This window comes from Ranitomeya variabilis, chromosome 2, assembly GCF_051348905.1.
Source record: "Ranitomeya variabilis isolate aRanVar5 chromosome 2, aRanVar5.hap1, whole genome shotgun sequence".
NCBI lineage: Eukaryota > Metazoa > Chordata > Amphibia > Anura > Dendrobatidae > Ranitomeya > Ranitomeya variabilis.
In genome coordinates, this window is record NC_135233.1 from 446,657,748 (window position 1) to 446,678,349 (window position 20,602).

Consider the following 20,602-nt stretch of genomic DNA (forward strand, 5'->3'; position numbering starts at 1 on the left):
CCCTCATGTATCTGAATATGAGGGGTCTATATACGGCATATAACTGAGGAGGGGTCTATCAGCTAGGGGGGTATAATACACCTGAGGAGGGGTCTCTATCTGCCCGGGTGGTATAATACACATGAGGAGGGGTCTATCTGCCCGGGTGGTATAATACACCTGAGGAGGGGTCTCTATCTGCCCGGGTGGTATAATACACCTGAGGAGGGGTCTATCTGCCCGGGTGGTATAATACACCTGAGGAGGAGTCTATCTGCCCGGGTGGTATAATACACCTGAGGAGGGGTCTATCTGCCCTCGTGGTATAATACACCTGAGGAGGGGTCTATCTGCCCGGGTGGTATAATACACCTGAGGAGGGGTCTATCTGCCCGGGTGGTATAATACACCTGAGGAGGGGTCTATCTGCCCGGGTGGTATAATACACCTGAGGAGGGGTCTATCTGCCCGGGTGGTATAATACACCTGAGGAGGAGTCTATCTGCCCGGGTGGTATAATACACCTGAGGAGGGGTCTATCTGCCCGGGTGGTATAATACACCTGAGGAGGGGTCTATCTGCCCGGGTGGTATAATACACCTGAGGAGGGGTCTATCTGCCCTCGTGGTATAATACACCTGAGGAGGGGTCTATCTGCCCGGGTGGTATAATACACCTGAGGAGGGGTCTATCTGCCCGGGTGGTATAATACACCTGAGGAGGGGTCTATCTGCCCTCGTGGTATAATACACCTGAGGAGGGGTCTATCTGCCCTCGTGGTATAATACACCTGAGGAGGGGTCTATCTGCCCGGGTGGTATAATACACCTGAGGAGGGGTCTATCTGCCCGGGTGGTATAATACACCTGAGGAGGGGTCTATCTGCCCGGGTGGTATAATACACCTGAGGAGGGGTCTCTATCTGCCCGGGTGGTATAATACACCTGAGGAGGGGTCTATCTGCCCGGGTGGTATAATACACCTGAGGAGGAGTCTATCTGCCCGGGTGGTATAATACACCTGAGGAGGGGTCTATCTGCCCTCGTGGTATAATACACCTGAGGAGGGTCTCTATCTGCCTGGGTGGTATAATACACCTGAGGAGGGGTCTATCTGCCCGGGTGGTATAATACACCTGAGGAGGAGTCTATCTGCCCGGGTGGTATAATACACCTGAGGAGGGGTCTATCTGCCCTCGTGGTATAATACACCTGAGGAGGGTCTCTATCTGCCTGGGTGGTATAATACACCTGAGGAGGGGTCTATCTGCCCGGGTGGTATAATACACCTGAGGAGGGTCTCTATCTGCCTGGGTGGTATAATACACCTGAGGAGGGTCTCTATCTGCCTGGGTGGTATAATACACCTGAGGAGGAGTCTATCTGCCCGGGTGGTATAATACACCTGAGGAGGGTCTCTATCTGCCTGGGTGGTATAATACACCTGAGGAGGGGTCTATCTGCCCGGGTGGTATAATACACCTGAGGAGGGTCTCTATCTGCCCGGGTGGTATAATACACCTGAGGAGGGTCTCTATCTGCCTGGGTGGTATAATACACCTGAGGAGGAGTCTATCTGCCCGGGTGGTATAATACACCTGAGGAGGGGTCTATCTGCCCGGGTGGTATAATACACCTGAGGAGGGGTCACTATCTGCCCGGGTGGTATAATACACCTGAGGAGGGGTCTATCTGCCCGGGTGGTATAATACACCTGAGGAGGGGTCTCTATCTGCCCGGGTGGTATAATACACCTGAGGAGGGGTCTATCTGCCCGGGTGGTATAATACACCTGAGGAGGGGTCTCTATCTGCCCGGGTGGTATAATACACCTGAGGAGGGGTCTATCTGCCCGGGTGGTATAATACACCTGAGGAGGGGTCTATCTGCCCGGGTGGTATAATACACCTGAGGAGGGATCACTATCTGCCCGGGTGGTATAATACACCTGAGGAGGGCTCTATCTGCCCGGGTGGTATAATACACCTGAGGAGGGGCTCTATCTGCCCGGGTGGTATAATACACCTGAGGAGGGGTCTATCTGCTCGGGTGGTATAATACATCTGAGGAGGGGTCTATCTGCTCGGGTGGTATAATACACCTGAGGAGGGCTCTATCTGCCCGGGTGGTATAATACACCTGAGGAGGGGCTCTATCTGCCCGGGTGGTATAATACACCTGAGGAGGGGTCTATCTGCTCGGGTGGTATAATACATCTGAGGAGGGGTCTATCTGCTCGGGTGGTATAATACACCTGAGGAGGGGTCTATCTGCCCGGGTGGTATAATACACCTGAGGAGGGGTCTATCTGCCCGGGTGGTATAATACACCTGAGGAGGGATCACTATCTGCCCGGGTGGTATAATACACCTGAGGAGGGCTCTATCTGCCCGGGTGGTATAATACACCTGAGGAGGGGCTCTATCTGCCCGGGTGGTATAATACACCTGAGGAGGGGTCTATCTGCCCGGGTGGTATAATACACCTGAGGAGGGGTCACTATCTGCCCGGGTGGTATAATACACCTGAGGAGGGCTCTATCTGCCCGGGTGGTATAATACACCTGAGGAGGGGCTCTATCTGCCCGGGTGGTATAATACACCTGAGGAGGGGTCTATCTGCTCGGGTGGTATAATACATCTGAGGAGGAGTCTATCTGCCCGGGTGGTATAATACACCTGAGGAGGGGTCACTATCTCCCGGGTGGTATAATACACCTGAGGAGGGGTCTATCTGCCCGGGTGGTATAATACACCTGAGGAGGGGTCTATCTGCTCGGGTGGTATAATACACCTGAGGAGGAGTCTATCTGCCCGGGTGGTATAATACACCTGAGGAGGGGTCTATCTGCCCGGGTGGTATAATACACCTGAGGAGGGGTCTATCTGCCCGGGTGGTATAATACACCTGAGGAGGGATCACTATCTGCCCGGGTGGTATAATACACCTGAGGAGGGCTCTATCTGCCCGGGTGGTATAATACACCTGAGGAGGGGCTCTATCTGCCCGGGTGGTATAATACACCTGAGGAGGGGTCTATCTGCCCGGGTGGTATAATACACCTGAGGAGGGGTCACTATCTGCCCGGGTGGTATAATACACCTGAGGAGGGCTCTATCTGCCCGGGTGGTATAATACACCTGAGGAGGGGCTCTATCTGCCCGGGTGGTATAATACACCTGAGGAGGGGTCTATCTGCTCGGGTGGTATAATACATCTGAGGAGGAGTCTATCTGCCCGGGTGGTATAATACACCTGAGGAGGGGTCACTATCTCCCGGGTGGTATAATACACCTGAGGAGGGGTCTATCTGCCCGGGTGGTATAATACACCTGAGGAGGGGTCTATCTGCTCGGGTGGTATAATACACCTGAGGAGGAGTCTATCTGCCCGGGTGGTATAATACACCTGAGGAGGGGGTCTATCTGCCCGGGTGGTATAATACACCTGAGGAGGGGTCTATCTGCCCGGGTGGTATAATACACCTGAGGAGGGGTCTATCTGCCCTGGTGGTATAATAAACCTGAGGAGGGGTCTCTATCTGCCCGGGTGGTATAATACACCTGAGGAGAGGTCTATCTGCTCGGGTGGTATAATACACCTGAGGAGGAGTCTATCTGCCCGGGTGGTATAATACATCTGAGGAGGAGTCTATCTGCCCGGGTGGTATAATACACCTGAGGAGGGGTCTATCTGCCCGGGTGGTATAATACACCTGAGGAGGGGTCTATCTGCCCGGGTGGTATAATACACCTGAGGAGGGGTCTCTATCTGCCCGGGTGGTATAATACACCTGAGGAGGGGTCTCTATCTGCCCGGGTGGTATAATACACCTGAGGAGGGTCTATCTGCCCTGGTGGTATAATACACTTGAGGAGGGGGTCTATCTGCCCGGGTGGTATAATACACCCGAGGAGGAGTCTATCTGCCCGGGTGGTATAATACACCTGAGGAGGGGTCTCTATCTGCCCGGGTGGTATAATACACCTGAGGAGGGGTCTCCATCTGCCCGGGTGGTATAATACACCTGAGGAGGGTCTATCTGCCCTGGTGGTATAATACACTTGAGGAGGGGTCCATCTGCCCGGGTGGTATAATACACCTGAGGAGGGGGTCTCTATCTGCCCAACTAGGATAATACACCTGACGTGGAGTCTCTTTCTCCCTGGATGGTATAATACACCCGAAGAGTTGTCTCTATCTTCCCCGATAGTATAGTACACCTGAGGAGGGGTCTCTATCTGCCCGGGTGGTATAATAGGAAAAATAAAAATGAAACGCACTCTGCTTTACATGAAAGGTGCTGGCTGAACTTGGGAAGAGCCCAAAGTAAATAGTAAAAAAGGAAACAGCCGCACTCAAGCAATCTAATGCTTTGCAAAATTAGTGTTTATTTACAAGTCTAGGTAATACCACAGAAGGATCAAAAATTTTTTGTGTAAAGATAAGGTAACGTTTCGACCCTACCAGGGTCTTTATCAAAACCTCACTGAATAGTGTATAGGTTCAGCGTATGGTTCTAAAGAGGATCCCCTTAAGAGCTCAGTATGGGGGAGGCAGAGCGTGTCCTGCGTTCCTTGTGGTGTCACCTTAGAACCATACGCTGAACCTATACACTATTCAGTGAGGTTTTGACAAAAACCCTGGTAGGGTTGAAACGTTACCTTATCTTCACACAAAAAACTTTTTTTTGGATCCTGCTGTGGTATTACCTAGACTTGTAAATAAACACTAATTTGGCAAAGCATTACATTGCTTGAGTGCGGCTGTTTCCTTTTTTTACTACGGGTGGTATAATACACTTGAGGTGGAGTCTCTTTCTACCAGAGTAGGATAATACACGTAACGTAAGGAGGTATATTATCTCTATCTGCCCAGACAGTATAATACACCCAAGGAGGGGTCTCTAACAAGCCAGGTGGTATAACACACATGAGGAGGGGTCTCTATCTGCCTGGGTAGTATAATTCATCTGAGGAAGGATCTCTATCTGACCAGGTAACATAATACACATGAGGAGGGGTCTCCTTCTGCCCACATGGTGCTATATATCTGAGAAGGGGTTTCCTTCTGCACACATGGTGCTATACACCTGAGGAAGGGTCTCCTTCTGCCCACATGGTGCTAGGCACCTGAGGAAGGGTCTCCTTCTGCCCACATGGTGCTAGGCACCTGAGGAGGGGTCCCCTTCTTCACACATGGTGCTGTACACCTGAGGAAGGGTCTCCTTCTGCCCACATGGTGCTATACACCTGAGGAGGGGTCTCCTTCTGCCCACATGGTATTATACACCTGAGGAGGGGTCTCCTTCTGCCCACATGGTGCTATACACCTGAGGAGGGGTCTCCTTCTGCCCACATGATGCTATACACCTGAGGAGGGGTCGCCTTCTGCCCACATGGTGCTATACACCTGAGGAGGGGTCTCCTTCTGCCCACATGGTATTATACACCTGAGGAGGGGTCTCCTTCTGCCCACATGGTGCTATACACCTGAGGAGGGGTCTCCTTCTGCCCACATGGTGCTATACACCTGAGGAGGGGTCTCCTTCTGCCCACATGGTGCTATACACCTGAGGAGGGGTCTCCTTCTGCCCACATGGTGCTATACACCTGAGAAGGGGTCTCCTTCTGCCCACATGGTATTATACACCTGAGGAGGGGTCTCCTTCTGCCCACATGGTGCTATACACCTGAGGAGGGGTCTCCTTCTGCCCACATGCTGCTATACACCTGAGGAGGGGTCTCCTTCTGCCCACATGGTATTATACACCTGAGGAGGGGTCTCCTTCTGCCCACATGGAGCTATACACCTGAGGAGGGGTCTCCTTCTTCCCACATGGTGCTATACACCTGAGGAAGGGTTTCCTTCTGCCCACATGGTGCTGTACACCTGAGGAGGGGTCTCCTTCTGCCCACATGGTGATAGGCACCTGAGGAGGGGTCTCCTTCTGCTCACATGGTGCTATACACCTGAGGAGGGGTCTCATTCTGCTCACATGGTGCTAGGCACCTGAGGAGGGGTCTCCTTCTACCCACATGTGCTATACACCTGAGGAGGGGTCTCCTTCTGCCCACTTGGTGCTATACACCTGAGGAGGGGTCTCCTTCTACCCACATGGTGTTATACACCTGAGGAGGGGTCTCATTCTGCCCACATGGTGCTAGGCACCTGAGGAGGGGTCTCCTTCTACCCACATGTGCTATACACCTGAGGAGGGGTCTCCTTCTGCCCACTTGGTGCTATACACCTGAGGAGGGGTCTCATTCTGCCCACATGGTGCTAGGCACCTGAGGAGGGGTCTCCTTCTACCCACATGTGCTATACACCTGAGGAGGGGTCTCCTTCTGCCCACTTGGTGCTATACACCTGAGGAGGGGTCTCCTTCTACCCACATGGTGTTATACACCTGAGGAGGGGTCTCCTTCTGCCCACATGGTGCTATACACCTGAGGAGGGGTCTCCTTCTGCCCACATGGTGCAATACACCTGAGGAGGGGTCTCCTTCTGCCCACATGGTGCTATACACCTGAGGAGGGGTCTCCTTCTGCCCACATGGTGCTATACACTGGGGTGAGGTGTCTACAGAGAAGTTGGCTCTGTGTAATGACATGAGGCAACATAAATACATTGCAGCGATGGTGCCGGGTACCTGGAGTGCATCTCTCCTTGTGCTTTACTCTGTGACTGCGGAGGTTGCTGCGGTTGTTGGCACTGGACTGGAGCGGGTGAATAGGGCTGGGCATGGGGGGTGTTGGAAGGATGATATAGCTGCTGGCACTGGTTTGGCGTTCCTGAATGTTGGAGTGCTGGAGCCGGCTGGTGATAACTCTGTTTCTGGGTTTGCTGCTGTTGTTGCTTGAAACGCGACAGGCTGAAGAACAGGCCGAGGATAGCTTTTAAATTTCCATTCCTGATCTCTGTAAAAACATAAAAGGTACAGAATAGTCAGTGGAGGCTCATTACAGCGAGTATTCCTGATACTGCGCCACTACCATCATCTTGCTCCTACTACTCAGTATGTCTTCATTCTCCATATACAGACTGCTACGTCTCACACTGCGGATCTACGTACTCGTGGCACGTCCTATACTCAGCACCTACGGGTGACTATGGGCATGTGTATGACATGTACAGTGGGGGAAATAAGTATTTGACCCCTTGCTGATTTTGTAAGCAAATATATGAACAGTCTATAATTTTAAGGGTAGGTTAATTTTAACATTAAAAGATCGAATATCAAAAATAATAAAATCAAGAAAATCACATTGTATAAATTATATAAATGTATTTGCATTTTGCAGTTAGAAATAAGTATTTGATCCCGCTGGCAAACAAGACTTTATACTTGGTGGCAAAACCCTTGTTGGCAAGCACAGCAGTCAGACATTTTTTGTAGTTGATGAGGATTGCGCACATGTCAGGAGGAATTTTCGTCCACTCCTCTTTGCAGATCGTCTCTAAATCATTAAGGGGAGCAGTGTTTTCATTGCAAAACTGTACGGATGATTCTATTGGACACACGGATCCACGGGTGAAACAGCTGAAAAATCAAGCAGCGATCGTACATGCAATTAAAGGGATATCCGAGAGAGGCGAGGACTGGTCAGTGGGGAGACGACTCTGCCTGTAGGATGTTACAGACTGTTTTGGATTTATTTGCAACACTTATTTTTGCTCCAATTTGGGAGATGATTAATAATTGCATATTATGTAGGAGGGGGACTTTCACGAGAATTAGGGGCAACATCATTGCTCTAGGTTTTGGGCAACTTAATACAATGCTTTAGCCACGAATTGTGACTGAAGTTCCCCCATCTTCATAACATGGGAGTAGTGAAGGAGAAAAAGTGGCTCATAGGTGGAGAAAGAAGCGTATTTCTCTGATAGGAAGATATAAGAAACTCTATAATATATCTTATGTATAAAACCAAGGTAAGTGACATGGGAAGACTAATTTAAGGGATTTGTTTTTGCTTATATAACAGTATGTTGGTGACTCGGGGTAATCTTTGACTCTGATCTCTCCTTCAAACCACACATCCAAGCTCTTTCCACTTCCTGCCGACTCCAACTCAAACATGTCTACCGGATCCGCACATTCCTCAGCCAAGACTCTGCAAAACCACTAGTGCATGCCCTCATCATCTCCCGCCTTGACTATTGCAACCTCCTGCATATTGGCCTCCCCTTTAAAACTCTTGCACCATTCCAATCTATCCTAAACTCTGCTGTATTGTTTATGATTATTGTATTTGTTTTTGTTATGTATCCCCCTCCTGACATGTAAAGCGTGATGAAATAAATGGCGCTATAACAATAAATAATATCTTATGCACAGCATGATTAAAATCTCTTTCTGGGGCAAAATTAGCCCCATTAGATTACAGAAAGAAAACCTTGGCCTAACAGACAGCTTGGGGCACAAAAGTGGAGTCACAAGAGACACTTGACCACAGACAGCTCCATTCAATGCCAGTAATAAAAAAAAAAAAAAGCCGAGAAGAGGCGCCGCCTGCATCCACAAGTGTATACATTACAAGTGTTAAAAGAGGAGCTGGAGGCCCGAAAAGGCGACACCCGGGGCACAAGACAAGAGGGCGAAACGCAAGCAAACAATGACTTATTAGTAGGTGGGAGAAAAGAGATTCATCATCCCGTCACCTGTCCTACCACCCTATAATACAACAGTTACCCTCTAACATCCCCTGGAAGTAGAAGTCACATAGGGAAATATTCCTTTCCCCTGGATTATTCCCAGATTCACATGACTACAACTCCCAGTGGAGGCCATCAGATGAGGTTTCTCATCTCCATACACACAATATCACCCATAGATGCCAAAGAAGTCTATAAGATCTGCCGTCCAATCTTCCTAGGACATTAGATTTTACAAAGTCAATGGCTTGATGGCCCCTTCCATAATCCTGTACAAAAACACCAAAATATATATTTTCTTTAACACCAGGAGCCGTAAGATGCTCTTGTGCCTCCTGTGGCTCTGCAGCTGTAGTGAAATTACAAGTCCCAGCATGCCATGACTGACTGGTGAATAGTGGGAGTTGTAGTTTCACAACAGCTGGAGTTGCAGTTAAATACAAGTAAAGTGACATCCTCAAGGGAAAGTAATCACACCTCGAGAGACGACCTGTGAGCCGGAAAACTTATGGGGTAGCACCGTCCCCCTGAACAAACGTGGGGCCCCGCTTTTCACTACACTACACCGGGTACAATAAAGGGTCCTGGTAAATACTATGAGGATGGGAGCAATGTAGCAACCAGAAAATCTACAAACCCCAACAATTAGGTTGTCTGATTCAATTCCTCATCCCTTCTAAACCTCTGCTTGCTGTCAGGGAATATGTACATTCTTGTTTACTAATAACCTGTCCCTGCCTCACTGCTGAGGACTTGCTACAATTGTATCCAGTGTAGCCTGTTTTATATGACCTAATAAACTCTGAGCTGATACATTTAGCCTGCGTTGCTACACTGTAACGAGCACAGAAGAGAGATTTGTGCATTCTAGCAACAAAATATTGTGGCAGCTGGAGACAACTGCAGCAAAGCTCAGCTGTCAAACATGTTCATCCTTCATGAAAACAATGCAAGCAAGCAGAGATCTTGAAAATAGCTCTAAAACTGAAAATAAGAATAGTAAAACTAAACACTTGCACTTAGATCTTGGAGGTTTGCTTGTCTCAAAAGAGGACAGAAGAGCTATGATGTTGGCTGAGGTGGGTTTTTTTTTTGGGGGGGGGAAGGGGTACCTGGTGCAATTTAAGGGTACTGAATTTAAAATGTCAGCCGTATAGAAACATAGAATATTTCTACAGTATATAAAAGCTATAAAAAATAATCGTCCGGAAATCCTACCCTCACAGCTGTACGAGGCCGGCGACCCCACCCACAATCCATCGCGCTTCACAAGTTCATGGCTGCGTTAACCGATACGGGGGGTCGGCCCCAGTTTTCCGGTGCCCGCGCTCCATGCCGACATTTATTTTTTTGTGTACAACTGGTATAACAACTTCTCGCTGTATTTCCAGCCCCGCACTTGTGTCACAGAAATAGTGTGACATCAGATCCACCACCTATTTCTGGATCCCGGAGCCGCAGAGACAAAGGGAACATTCTTCTCGGGGGTGAAATAACGTGACATCTCTCTTCTCAAGCTTAAATCCGTAAATTAAGAGTTTGGGGAAGGACAATCGGCGCTCGGCGGCGTTATTTGCTTTGTCAATCCATATTGTGACAGCTATAATCCCGGAGTTAATGAATGGAAGGGGGATTTAGGGTCACATGACGAACCTCGACTTGACAGAAATGTTATGTTTTCCAAGTTTGTAAGAATTTGCTGTAACTATTAAGATTTCTGTTATTTTCTTTTATTTGAGAAGATCTGCAGCAAATGGGTTAATGATGTCATAACAGCAAAAAATTTCCTGCATGAAGGAAATCACATCTAAGGACTAAGGTGCTCAGCATCTGTCAGGGAAGAGTCCAGAGACCCCCCCATAAACATCACCTGGCCAGCTGGTCCAGACTAAATCCGCAGGCTCACTTGAACACTTGTCAAGCTCAAAAAAAGCTGATGCGACAAACAATGACATATTATTTGCACCTAAAACCCAAAATTTGGTGAAAACTATACTTTTTAGAATAATTTACACGGTCACCTAGTTGCACCAACTTTTCAGCAAAAAAAAAAAAAAAAAAAATGTGTTGTGCGTGACCCAAAGCAAAATCAGGGTCTTCCCCAAAGCACTGAGCCACTACAATGCCCAGCACCGTATGACTGCTCATCAGCAGCAACATCATCATCATGAGGGACGCGTCCCACGAGAAGGGCCGATGTTACAGTGTGTCAGGTACACAGACATCATCATTCAGAAGAATTTCCTCCTGTGCACTCACCCTCCGATGACAGGCCTTGTATGTTAATTCCTTTAGCTGCCAGGAAGCTCAGGCAGGCATCAATGTTCTCAATCTAAAGAAAATACAAAGTGACAGAGTAAACACCATGATCTGACAGCGGGACTCTCAGTGACAGAGGAATGCTAGGATGAAGAGATGAATAAGGTGCTCAGTATCAATCTGTACCCTGTATACATGAAAACTGCTCAGCACCACTCCTCCTACCCGGTATATATACTCTGCACAGCACCACTCCTCCTACCTGGTATATATATATGTGTGTGTGTGTGTGTGTGTGTGTGTGTGTGTGTGTGTGTGTGTGTGTGTGTGTGTGCGTATATATATATATATACACACACACTAAACGGCACCACTCCTCCAACCCTGTATATATACACACACTGCACAGCACCACTCCTCCTCCCCGGTATATATACACTGCACAGTACCACTCCTCCTACCCTGTATATATACACTGCACAGCACCACTCCTCCTACCCAGTATATATATATATATATATATATATATATATATATATATATATATATATATATATATATATATATACATACATACAGTGGGGCAAAAAAGTATTTAGTCAGTCAGCAATAGTGCAAGTTCCACCACTTAAAAAGATGAGAGGCGTCTGTAATTTACATCATAGGTAGACCTCAACTATGGGAGACAAACTGAGAAAAAAAAATCCAGAAAATTACATTGTCTGTTTTTTTATCATTTTATTTGCATATTATGGTGGAAAATAAGTATTTGGTCAGAAACAAAATTTCATCTTAATACTTTGTAATAAATCCTTTGTTGGCAATGACAGAGGTCAAACGTTTTCTGTAAGTCTTCACAAGGTTGCCACACACTGTTGTTGGTATGTTGGCCCATTCCTCCATGCAGATCTCCTCTAGAGCAGTGATGTTTTTGGCTTTTCGCTTGGCAACACGGACTTTCAACTCCCTCCAAAGGTTTTCTATAGGGTTGAGATCTGGAGACTGGCTAGGCCACTCCAGGACCTTGAAATGCTTCTTACGAAGCCACTCCTTCGTTGCCCTGGCGGTGTGCTTTGGATCATTGTCATGTTGAAAGACCCAGCCACGTTTCATCTTAAATGCTCTTGCTGATGGAAGGAGGTTTGCACTCAAAATCTCACGATACATGGCCCCATTCATTCTTTCATGTACCCGGATCAGTCGTCCTGGCCCCTTTGCAGAGAAACAGCCCCAAAGCATGATGTTTCCACCACCATGCTTTACAGTAGGTATGGTGTTTGATGGATGCAACTCAGTATTCTTTTTCCTCCAAACACGACAAGTTGTGTTTCTACCAAACAGTTCCAGTTTGGTTTCATCAGACCATAGGACATTCTCCCAAAACTCCTCTGGATCATCCAAATGCTCTCTAGCAAACTTCAGACGGGCCCGGACATGTACTGGCTTAAGCAGTGGGACACGTCTGGCACTGCAGGATCTGAGTCCATGGTGGCGTAGTGTGTTACTTATGGTAGGCCTTGTTACATTGGTCCCAGCTCTCTGCAGTTCATTCACTAGGTCCCCCCGCGTGGTTCTGGGATTTTTGCTCACCGTTCTTGTGATCATTCTGACCCCACGGGGTGGGATTTTGCGTGGAGCCCCAGATCAAGGGAGATTATCAGTGGTCTTGAATGTCTTCCATTTTCTAATTATTGCTCCCACTGTTGATTTCTTCACTCCAAGCTGGTTGGCTATTGCAGATTCAGTCTTCCCAGCCTGGTGCAGGGCTACAATTTTGTTTCTGGTGTCCTTTGACAGCTCTTTGGTCTTCACCATAGTGGAGTTTGGAGTCAGACTGTTTGAGGGTGTGCACAGGTGTCTTTTTATACTGATAACAAGTTTAAACAGGTGCCATTACTACAGGTAATGAGTGGAGGAAAGAGGAGACTCTTAAAGAAGAAGTTACAGGTCTGTGAGAGCCAGAAATCTTGATTGTTTGTTTCTGACCAAATACTTATTTTCCACCATAATATGCAAATAAAATGATAAAAAATCAGACAATGTGATTTTCTGGATTTTTTTTTCTCAGTTTGTCTCCCATAGTTGAGGTCTACCTATGATGTAAATTACAGACGCCTCTCATCTTTTTAAGTGGTGGAACTTGCACTATTGCTGACTGACTAAATACTTTTTTGCCCCACTGTATATACACTGAACAGCACCACTCCTCCAACCCTGTATATATACACACACTGCACAGCACCACTCCTCCCCGGTATAAATATACACTGCACAGCACCACTCCTCCTACCCGGTATATATATATATATATATATATATATATATATATATACACTGAACAGCACCACTCCTCCTACCCGGTATATATACACTGCTCAGCAACGCTCCTCCTACCCGGTATATATACACACTGCACAGTACCACTCCTCCCACCCTGTATATATACACTGCACAGTACCACTCCTCCTACCCGGTATATATACGCTGCACAGCACCACTCCTCCTACCCGGTATATATACACTGCACAGCACCACTCCTCCTACCCGGTATATATACACACTGCACAGTACCACTCCTCCTACCCGGTATATATATACACTGCACAGTACCACTCCTCCTACCCGGTATATATACACTGCACAGCACCAATCCTCCTACCCTGTATATATACACTGCACAGAACACTCCTCCTACCCGATATATACAGTATATACACTGCACAGCATCACTCCTCCTACCCGGTATATATATATATATATATATATATATATATATATATATATATATATACACACTGCGCAGCACCACTCCTCCTACCCTGTATACATACACTGCACAGCACCACTCCTCCTACCCTGTATATATACACTGCACAGCACCACTCCTCCTGTCCTGTATATATACACTGCACAGCACCACTCCTCCTACCCTGTATACATACACTGCACAGCACCACTCCTCCTACCCGGTATATATACACTGCACAGTACCACTCCTCCTACCCGGTATATATACACTGCACAGTACCACTCCTCCTACCCTGTATATATACACTGCACAGTACCACTCCTCCTGTCCTGCATATATACACTGCACAGCACCACTCCTCCTACCCTGTATATATACACTGCACAGTACCACTCCTCCTGTCCTGTATATATACACTGCACAGCACCACTCCTCCTACCCGGTATATATACACTGCACAGTACCACTCCTCCTGTCCTGTATACTGGGTGTAATTCTCAGTATCTGTATTATTCTGTATATATACACTGCACAGTACCACTCATCCTGTCCTGTATAGTGGGTGTAATTCTCAGTATCTGTATTATTCTGTATATATACACTGCACAGTACCACTCCTCCTGTCCTGTATACTGGGTGTAATTCTCAGTATCTGTATTATTCTGTATATATACACTGCACAGTACCACTTCTCCTGTCCTGTATACTGGGTGTAATTCTCAGTATCTGTATTATTCTGTATATATACACTGCACAGTACCGCTCCTCCTGTCCTGTATACTGGGTGTAATTCTCAGTATCTGTATTATTCTGTATATATACACTGCACAGTACCACTCCTCCTGTCCTGTATACTGGGTGTAATTCTCAGGATCTGTATTATCTAATGTGTGTGTGTGTATGTCCGGGATTGGCATCTGCACCGTCGCAGCTACAGCCACAAACTTTTGCACAGTCACACGTCTGGACCCTGAGAGCGTCATAGGCTATGTTGTGAGGCGAAATTTTAACCCCGCGCGTTCCAATTTACCAAACAATTTTGCTCCTATCTACATAATGGGGAAAAAGTGAAAGGAAAAGTGTTGGAGGCAAATTGACAGCTGCCAGATGTGAACAAGGGGGACTTAAAGAGTGAGAGCGATGGCGCCAAAGAGTATATACCGTACAGTCGCTAAGGTGGGGCCCCGACATGGGATACTCACCACACACGGGGATATGAACACACACACAAAATGCGCCACACACTACCACGTGCTTGATCACATATATCACCCTCAGCACACATTTCAGGACACATACACCAACCTCGCCACATAAAAGTCGAAACACAAAAGTCGCCGCTCAAAACTCGCCACGCGCAAAACTCGCCACATGCAAAACTAGGCTCACGCAAAACTCGCCACACGTGCAAAACTCACCTCATGGAAAACTCGCCACACGCAAAACTTGCACACGTGGAAAAATTGCCACATGCACAAAAGTTGCAACACATGCAAAAGTTGCCTCACACAAAACTTGCACATACTCAAAACGCACCACACATAAAACTCGCCACGCGCAAAACTCGCCATGCGCAAAAGTTGCTGCACACAACTTGCTACACTAACCTGTCACATGCAACTCGACACACAAAATGTTGCTACACGCATGTCACCACACAAAACTCATCTCACAAAAGTCGCTACATGCATGTAGCCACATGCAACTGAACACACAACGTGACACATGAAACTCGCCCTAAAACACATACAAGTCTAGTATTATCCTTCAAAAATAAAAATCTGTTTAATAAGCAGACAAACTACAAGAGCAACAAATGTACCATATAGGAAATACGGCAGCTGTCGGTCACATGACCTGTCTATTATGTGTATGTGTGAGCTAATATATACTGCCAGGGGGGAGGGCTTCCTGTTGGCTGGGGATTTATCAGGCTGCCAATTTAGCTTACAAATACGGAGGTAAAAATACTGACCAAATAACGTGTGAATGAGGTCTAATACAGGAGGAGATGGCACACAGTTATATACTATATACAGGAGGAGATGACATACAGGTATACACTATATACAGGAGATGACACACAGGTATATACTATATACAGGAGAAGGTGACACACAGGTATATACTATATACAGGAGGAGGTGACATACAGGTATATACTATATACAGGGGAGATGACACAGGTATATACTATATACAGGGGAGATGACACACAGGTATATACTATATACAGGAGGAGATGACACACAGGTATATATGCAGCGCCCCAGAGTCTGGTCGTTATAGTGGTGTCGCTCTTCCACCAGGGGGAGTGATGGTACGTCTGATTGCACTAAAGGAGTTCACCTTGCCAGGTATCACAGTCACACATTACACTTCACACTCCGGCCGCCAGGGGGAGCAAAAGGTCCTATCTACTAGGCCACTCCTCACACATGGGTAAAACTGGGGGTTGGATAGGAAGTTAGAGGGAAAGCAGCCTGGAAGAGTTCGAGAGAGGACCTGTAAGGGGTCGGATCCTGACAGCGGCCTAGCACAGACAGATCGTTATGGAGCCGTGCCTGAACCTTATAGCGGCAGACTCCTAAGACAGGACACAAAGCGAAGTACAGTATATTGTGGAGAAGTGAGAAACGGGATCACAGCACAAGGGAGATAGAACCAGAAGGAGTCGTGCCCCGAGATCGGCAACATCCTTCTGAGGCGCGTAGCCGGCGGCCGGAACGCCGAGGAAGTAAGGCTTCTTTCATACTAGCGTCGGGCCGACGTTCCCGACGCTAGCGTTGTCTCCGCCGCACAACGGGGGCAGCGGATGCATTTTTCCAGCGCATCCGCTGACCCCCTTTGTGAGGTGCGGGGAAGTGGGGGGAGGTGGGGGCGGAGTTACATGTAGCGGTTTTTGCTCCCGACGGTCCGCCACTGCACGACGCATCCGTCGCACGACGTGTGGCAATCCGTCACAATGCGTCGCTTCATGTTAATCAATGGTGAAAAAACGCATCCTGCAAACACTTTTGCAGGATGCGTTTTTTCGGCAAAACGACGCATTGTGACGGAATGCAGTTAACGCTAGTGTGAAAGTAGCCTAACAAGCTCTATGCATTACTTTGAACTACGGCAGGTCAGTTAACTTTAGGTTGGCTGTCTCACCTTTACACCTAACGAAGACAACGGAGGCAATTGTGGGAGAGGGGCGTCTCTAGGGTCCCTATAAAATAACTCCAGGCCTACCCCGTCATACGGGTGCGTCCTATCCATATCATCTGGGGGACGGAGAGAAAGAACAGAAACATACACTCACCGGCCACTTTATTAGGTACACCATGCTAGTAACGGGTTGGACCCCCTTTTGCCTTCAGAACTGCCTCAATTCTTCGTGGCATAGATTCAACAAGGTGCTGGAAGCATTCCTCAGAGATTTTGGTCCATATTGACATGATGGCATCACACAGTTGCCGCAGATTTGTCGGCTGCACATCCCAAAGATGCTCCATACAAGGCAGGATGGATCCATGCTTTCATGTTGTTTACGCCAAATTCTGACCCTACCATCCGAATGTCGCAGCAGAAATCGAGACTCATCAGACCAAGCAACGTTTTTCCAATCTTCTACTGTCCAATTTCGATGAGCTTGTACAAATTGTAGCCTCAGTTTCCTGTTCTTAGCTGAAAGGAGTGGTACCCGGTGTGGTCTTCTGCTGCTGTAGCCCATCTGCCTCAAAGTTCGACGCACTGTGCGTTCAGAGATGCTCTTAGGCCTACCTTGGTTGTAACGGGTGGCGATTTGAGTCACTGTTGCCTTTCTATCAGCTCGAACCAGTCTGCCCATTCTCCTCTGACCTCTGGCATCAACAAGGCATTTCCGCCCACAGAACTGCCGCTCACTGGATTTTTTTTCTTTTTCGGACCATTCTCTGTAAACCCTAGAGATGGTTGTGCGTGAAAATCCCAGTAGATCAGCAGTTTCTGAAATACTCAGACCAGCCCTTCTGGCACCAACAACCATGCCACGTTCAAAGGCACTCAAATCACCTTTCTTCCCCATACTGATGCTCGGTTTGAACTGCAGGAGATTGTCTTGACCATGTCTACATGCCTAAATGCACTGAGTTGCCGCCATGTGATTGGCTGATTAGAAATTAAGTGTTAACAAGAAGTTGGACAGGTGTACCTAATAAAGTGGCCGGTGAGTGTACACGACAGTTGTGAGGACTATCCCGTGGTGCTCAGCAGGGAAGTACTACAACACCCAGGCGCTAGTAGGTAGGCTACTGATTTCCACCTGCAAAAGGAACTGTGGATGTGCCTTCGGACCGGCCGGTCTCAGCCAGCCCTGTTAGCAGTGCTCTGGATTGCAGATACCGAAGCCTTCAGTAAAGAGGTAAAGAGACTGCAACCCTGTGTCCTCATTATTTACTGCGACCTACACCGTCACCTACATCTTTAATTGGGCGCCCCTTAGCAGGGCTACGGACCGGGTCAGGCCACCGTGACATCCCCAGAACCGAGAGACCCGGTATCGAGTACCCCGCTGCCCTGCGTTTGGGGGCCGCTCCAACTAGTATATACAGGAGGAGATGACACAGGTACATACTATATACAGGAGGAGATGACACACAGATATACACAATATACTATATACAGGAGGAGATGACACACAGGTATATACTATATACAGGAGATGACACAGGTATATACTATATACAGGGGAGATGACACACGTATATACTATATACAGGAGCAGATGACATACAGGTATATACTATATACAGGAGGAGATGACACACAGGTATATACTATATACAGGAGGAGATGACTTACAGGTATATACTATACACAGGAGGAGATGACACTCATATACAGGAGGAGATGACATACAGGTATATCTATATATATAATTGTCTAAGGGTTTTTCTGTCTGTCTGTCTGTCTGTCCTGGAAATCCCGCGTCTCTGATTGGTCGAGGCCGCCAGTGCCTCGACCAATCAGCGACGGGCACAGCATGGCGACGATGATGTCATAAAGGTTGCCTCGACCAATCAGCGACGGGCACAGTCTGCCGCGAATTCGCCTCGACCAATCAGCGACGGGCACAGTATCGACGTAGATGTCATAATGGTTGCCATGGCGACGATGATGTCATAAAGGTTGCCTCGACCAATCAGCGACCATTGTGTAGGGTGCGTGCCTGCGTCTCCCTGTATGTAGAATGGGTCATAAACGAAAATACGCCAATGAGGATGACAGAAAAGCAGCAGCAGCAAGAAAACGACAACATCGGGAACAGGAGACACCACAACAAACTGACGCCATATATATAATTGTCTAAGGGTTTTTCTGTCTGTCCTGGAAATCCCGCGTCTCTGATTGGTCGAGGCCGCCTGGGCCTCGACCAATCAGCGACGGGCACAGTATCGACGTAGATGTCATAATGGAAATCCCGCGTCCGACTGGCACAGTATCGACGTAGATGTCATAATGGTTACCATGGCGACGATGATGTCATAAAGGTTGCCTTGACCAATCAGCGATGGGCACAGTCTGCCGCGAATTCTGGAATCATCATTGTCCATATACTACGGGGACATGCATATTCTAGAATACCCGATGCGTTAGAATCGGGCCACAATCTAGTACTATATAAAAGAGGAGATGACACATAGGTATATATAGGAGATATATAGAGGAGGAGATATATAGATATATATATAGAGGAGGAGAAAACATACACCAGGTATATACTATATACAGGCGAGATGACATACAGGTATATACTATATACAGGAGATGATATACAGGTATATACTATATATAGGAGGAGATGACATAAAGGTATATAGTATATACAGAAGAGATGACATACGGGTATATACTATTTACAGGGGAGATGACATACAGGCAAATACTATATACAGGAGATGACATACAGGTGTATACTATATATAAGGGAGATGACAAATGTATATACTGAGGGGAAAATGAGAGGTGTGAGGTGAAAATGAGGGGTGTGAGGTGAAAATGAAAAGGTGTGAGTGCAAAATTAGAGGAGTGAGGGAAAATAGTGGAGTGATCGGAAAATGACAGATGTGAGGTCGAAATGACAAGTGTTAGGGGGGAATGAGATGAGTGAGGGGGGAATGAGAGGAGTGAGGGGGGAATGAGAGGAGTGAGGGGAAAATAAGAGGAGTGAGGGGGAAAATGAGAGGTGCAAGGGAGAAAATGAGAGGCGTGATGGGAAAATAAGAGAAGTGAGGTGCTATAACTAACCACAGATATTTACTATGCCCAGGCAACCCCGGGCTCTTCAGCTAGTCTAATATATAAAGATGAATGTGTGTGTGTATGTGTGTATGTCCGGGATTGGCATCTGCACCGTCGCAGCTACAGCCACAAAATTTTGCAGTGTCACATCTGGACCCCGAGAGCGTCATAGGCTATGTTGTGAGGCGAAAATTTAACCCCGCGCGTTCCAATTCACCAAACAATTTTGCCCTTATATACATAATGGGGAAAAAGTGAAAGGAAAAGTGTTGGAGGCAAAATGACAGCTGCCAGATGTGAACAAGGGGAACTTAAAGAGTGAGAGCGATGGCGCCAAAGAGTATATACCGTACAGTTGCTAAGGTGGGGCCCCGACATGGGATACTCACCACACACGGGGATATGAACACACACACAAAATGCGCCACACACTACCACGTGCTTGAACACATATACCACTCTCAGCACACATTTCAGCACACATACACCAACCTCGCCACATAAAAGTCGAAACACAAAAGTCGCCGCTCAAAACTCGCCACGCGCAAAACTCGCTACAGGCAAAACTAGGCTCACGCAAAACTGCCCACACGTGCAAAACCCACCTCATGGAAAACTCGCCACACGCAAAACTTGCACACGCAGAAAAATTGCCACATGCACAAAAGTTGCAACACATGCAAAAGTTGCCTCA

At 47.4% G+C, this 20,602-nt stretch overlaps 1 protein-coding gene across 9 annotated transcripts in view; it reads right to left on the reverse strand.

Annotated features, from left to right (window-relative positions):
• Positions 1-20,602, reverse strand: part of NAV2 (neuron navigator 2) — a 547,719-nt gene that overhangs the window by 129,360 nt on the left and 397,757 nt on the right. For all 9 annotated transcript variants that reach the window (XM_077287190.1, XM_077287189.1, XM_077287183.1 and 6 more), the window contains 2 exons: positions 10,896-10,968; positions 6,631-6,898 (listed from right to left, as the gene is read on the reverse strand). In XM_077287190.1, coding sequence (XP_077143305.1) covers positions 6,631-6,898; positions 10,896-10,968 — 341 coding nt within the window. The remainder of the gene's footprint in view (positions 1-6,630; positions 6,899-10,895; positions 10,969-20,602) is intronic.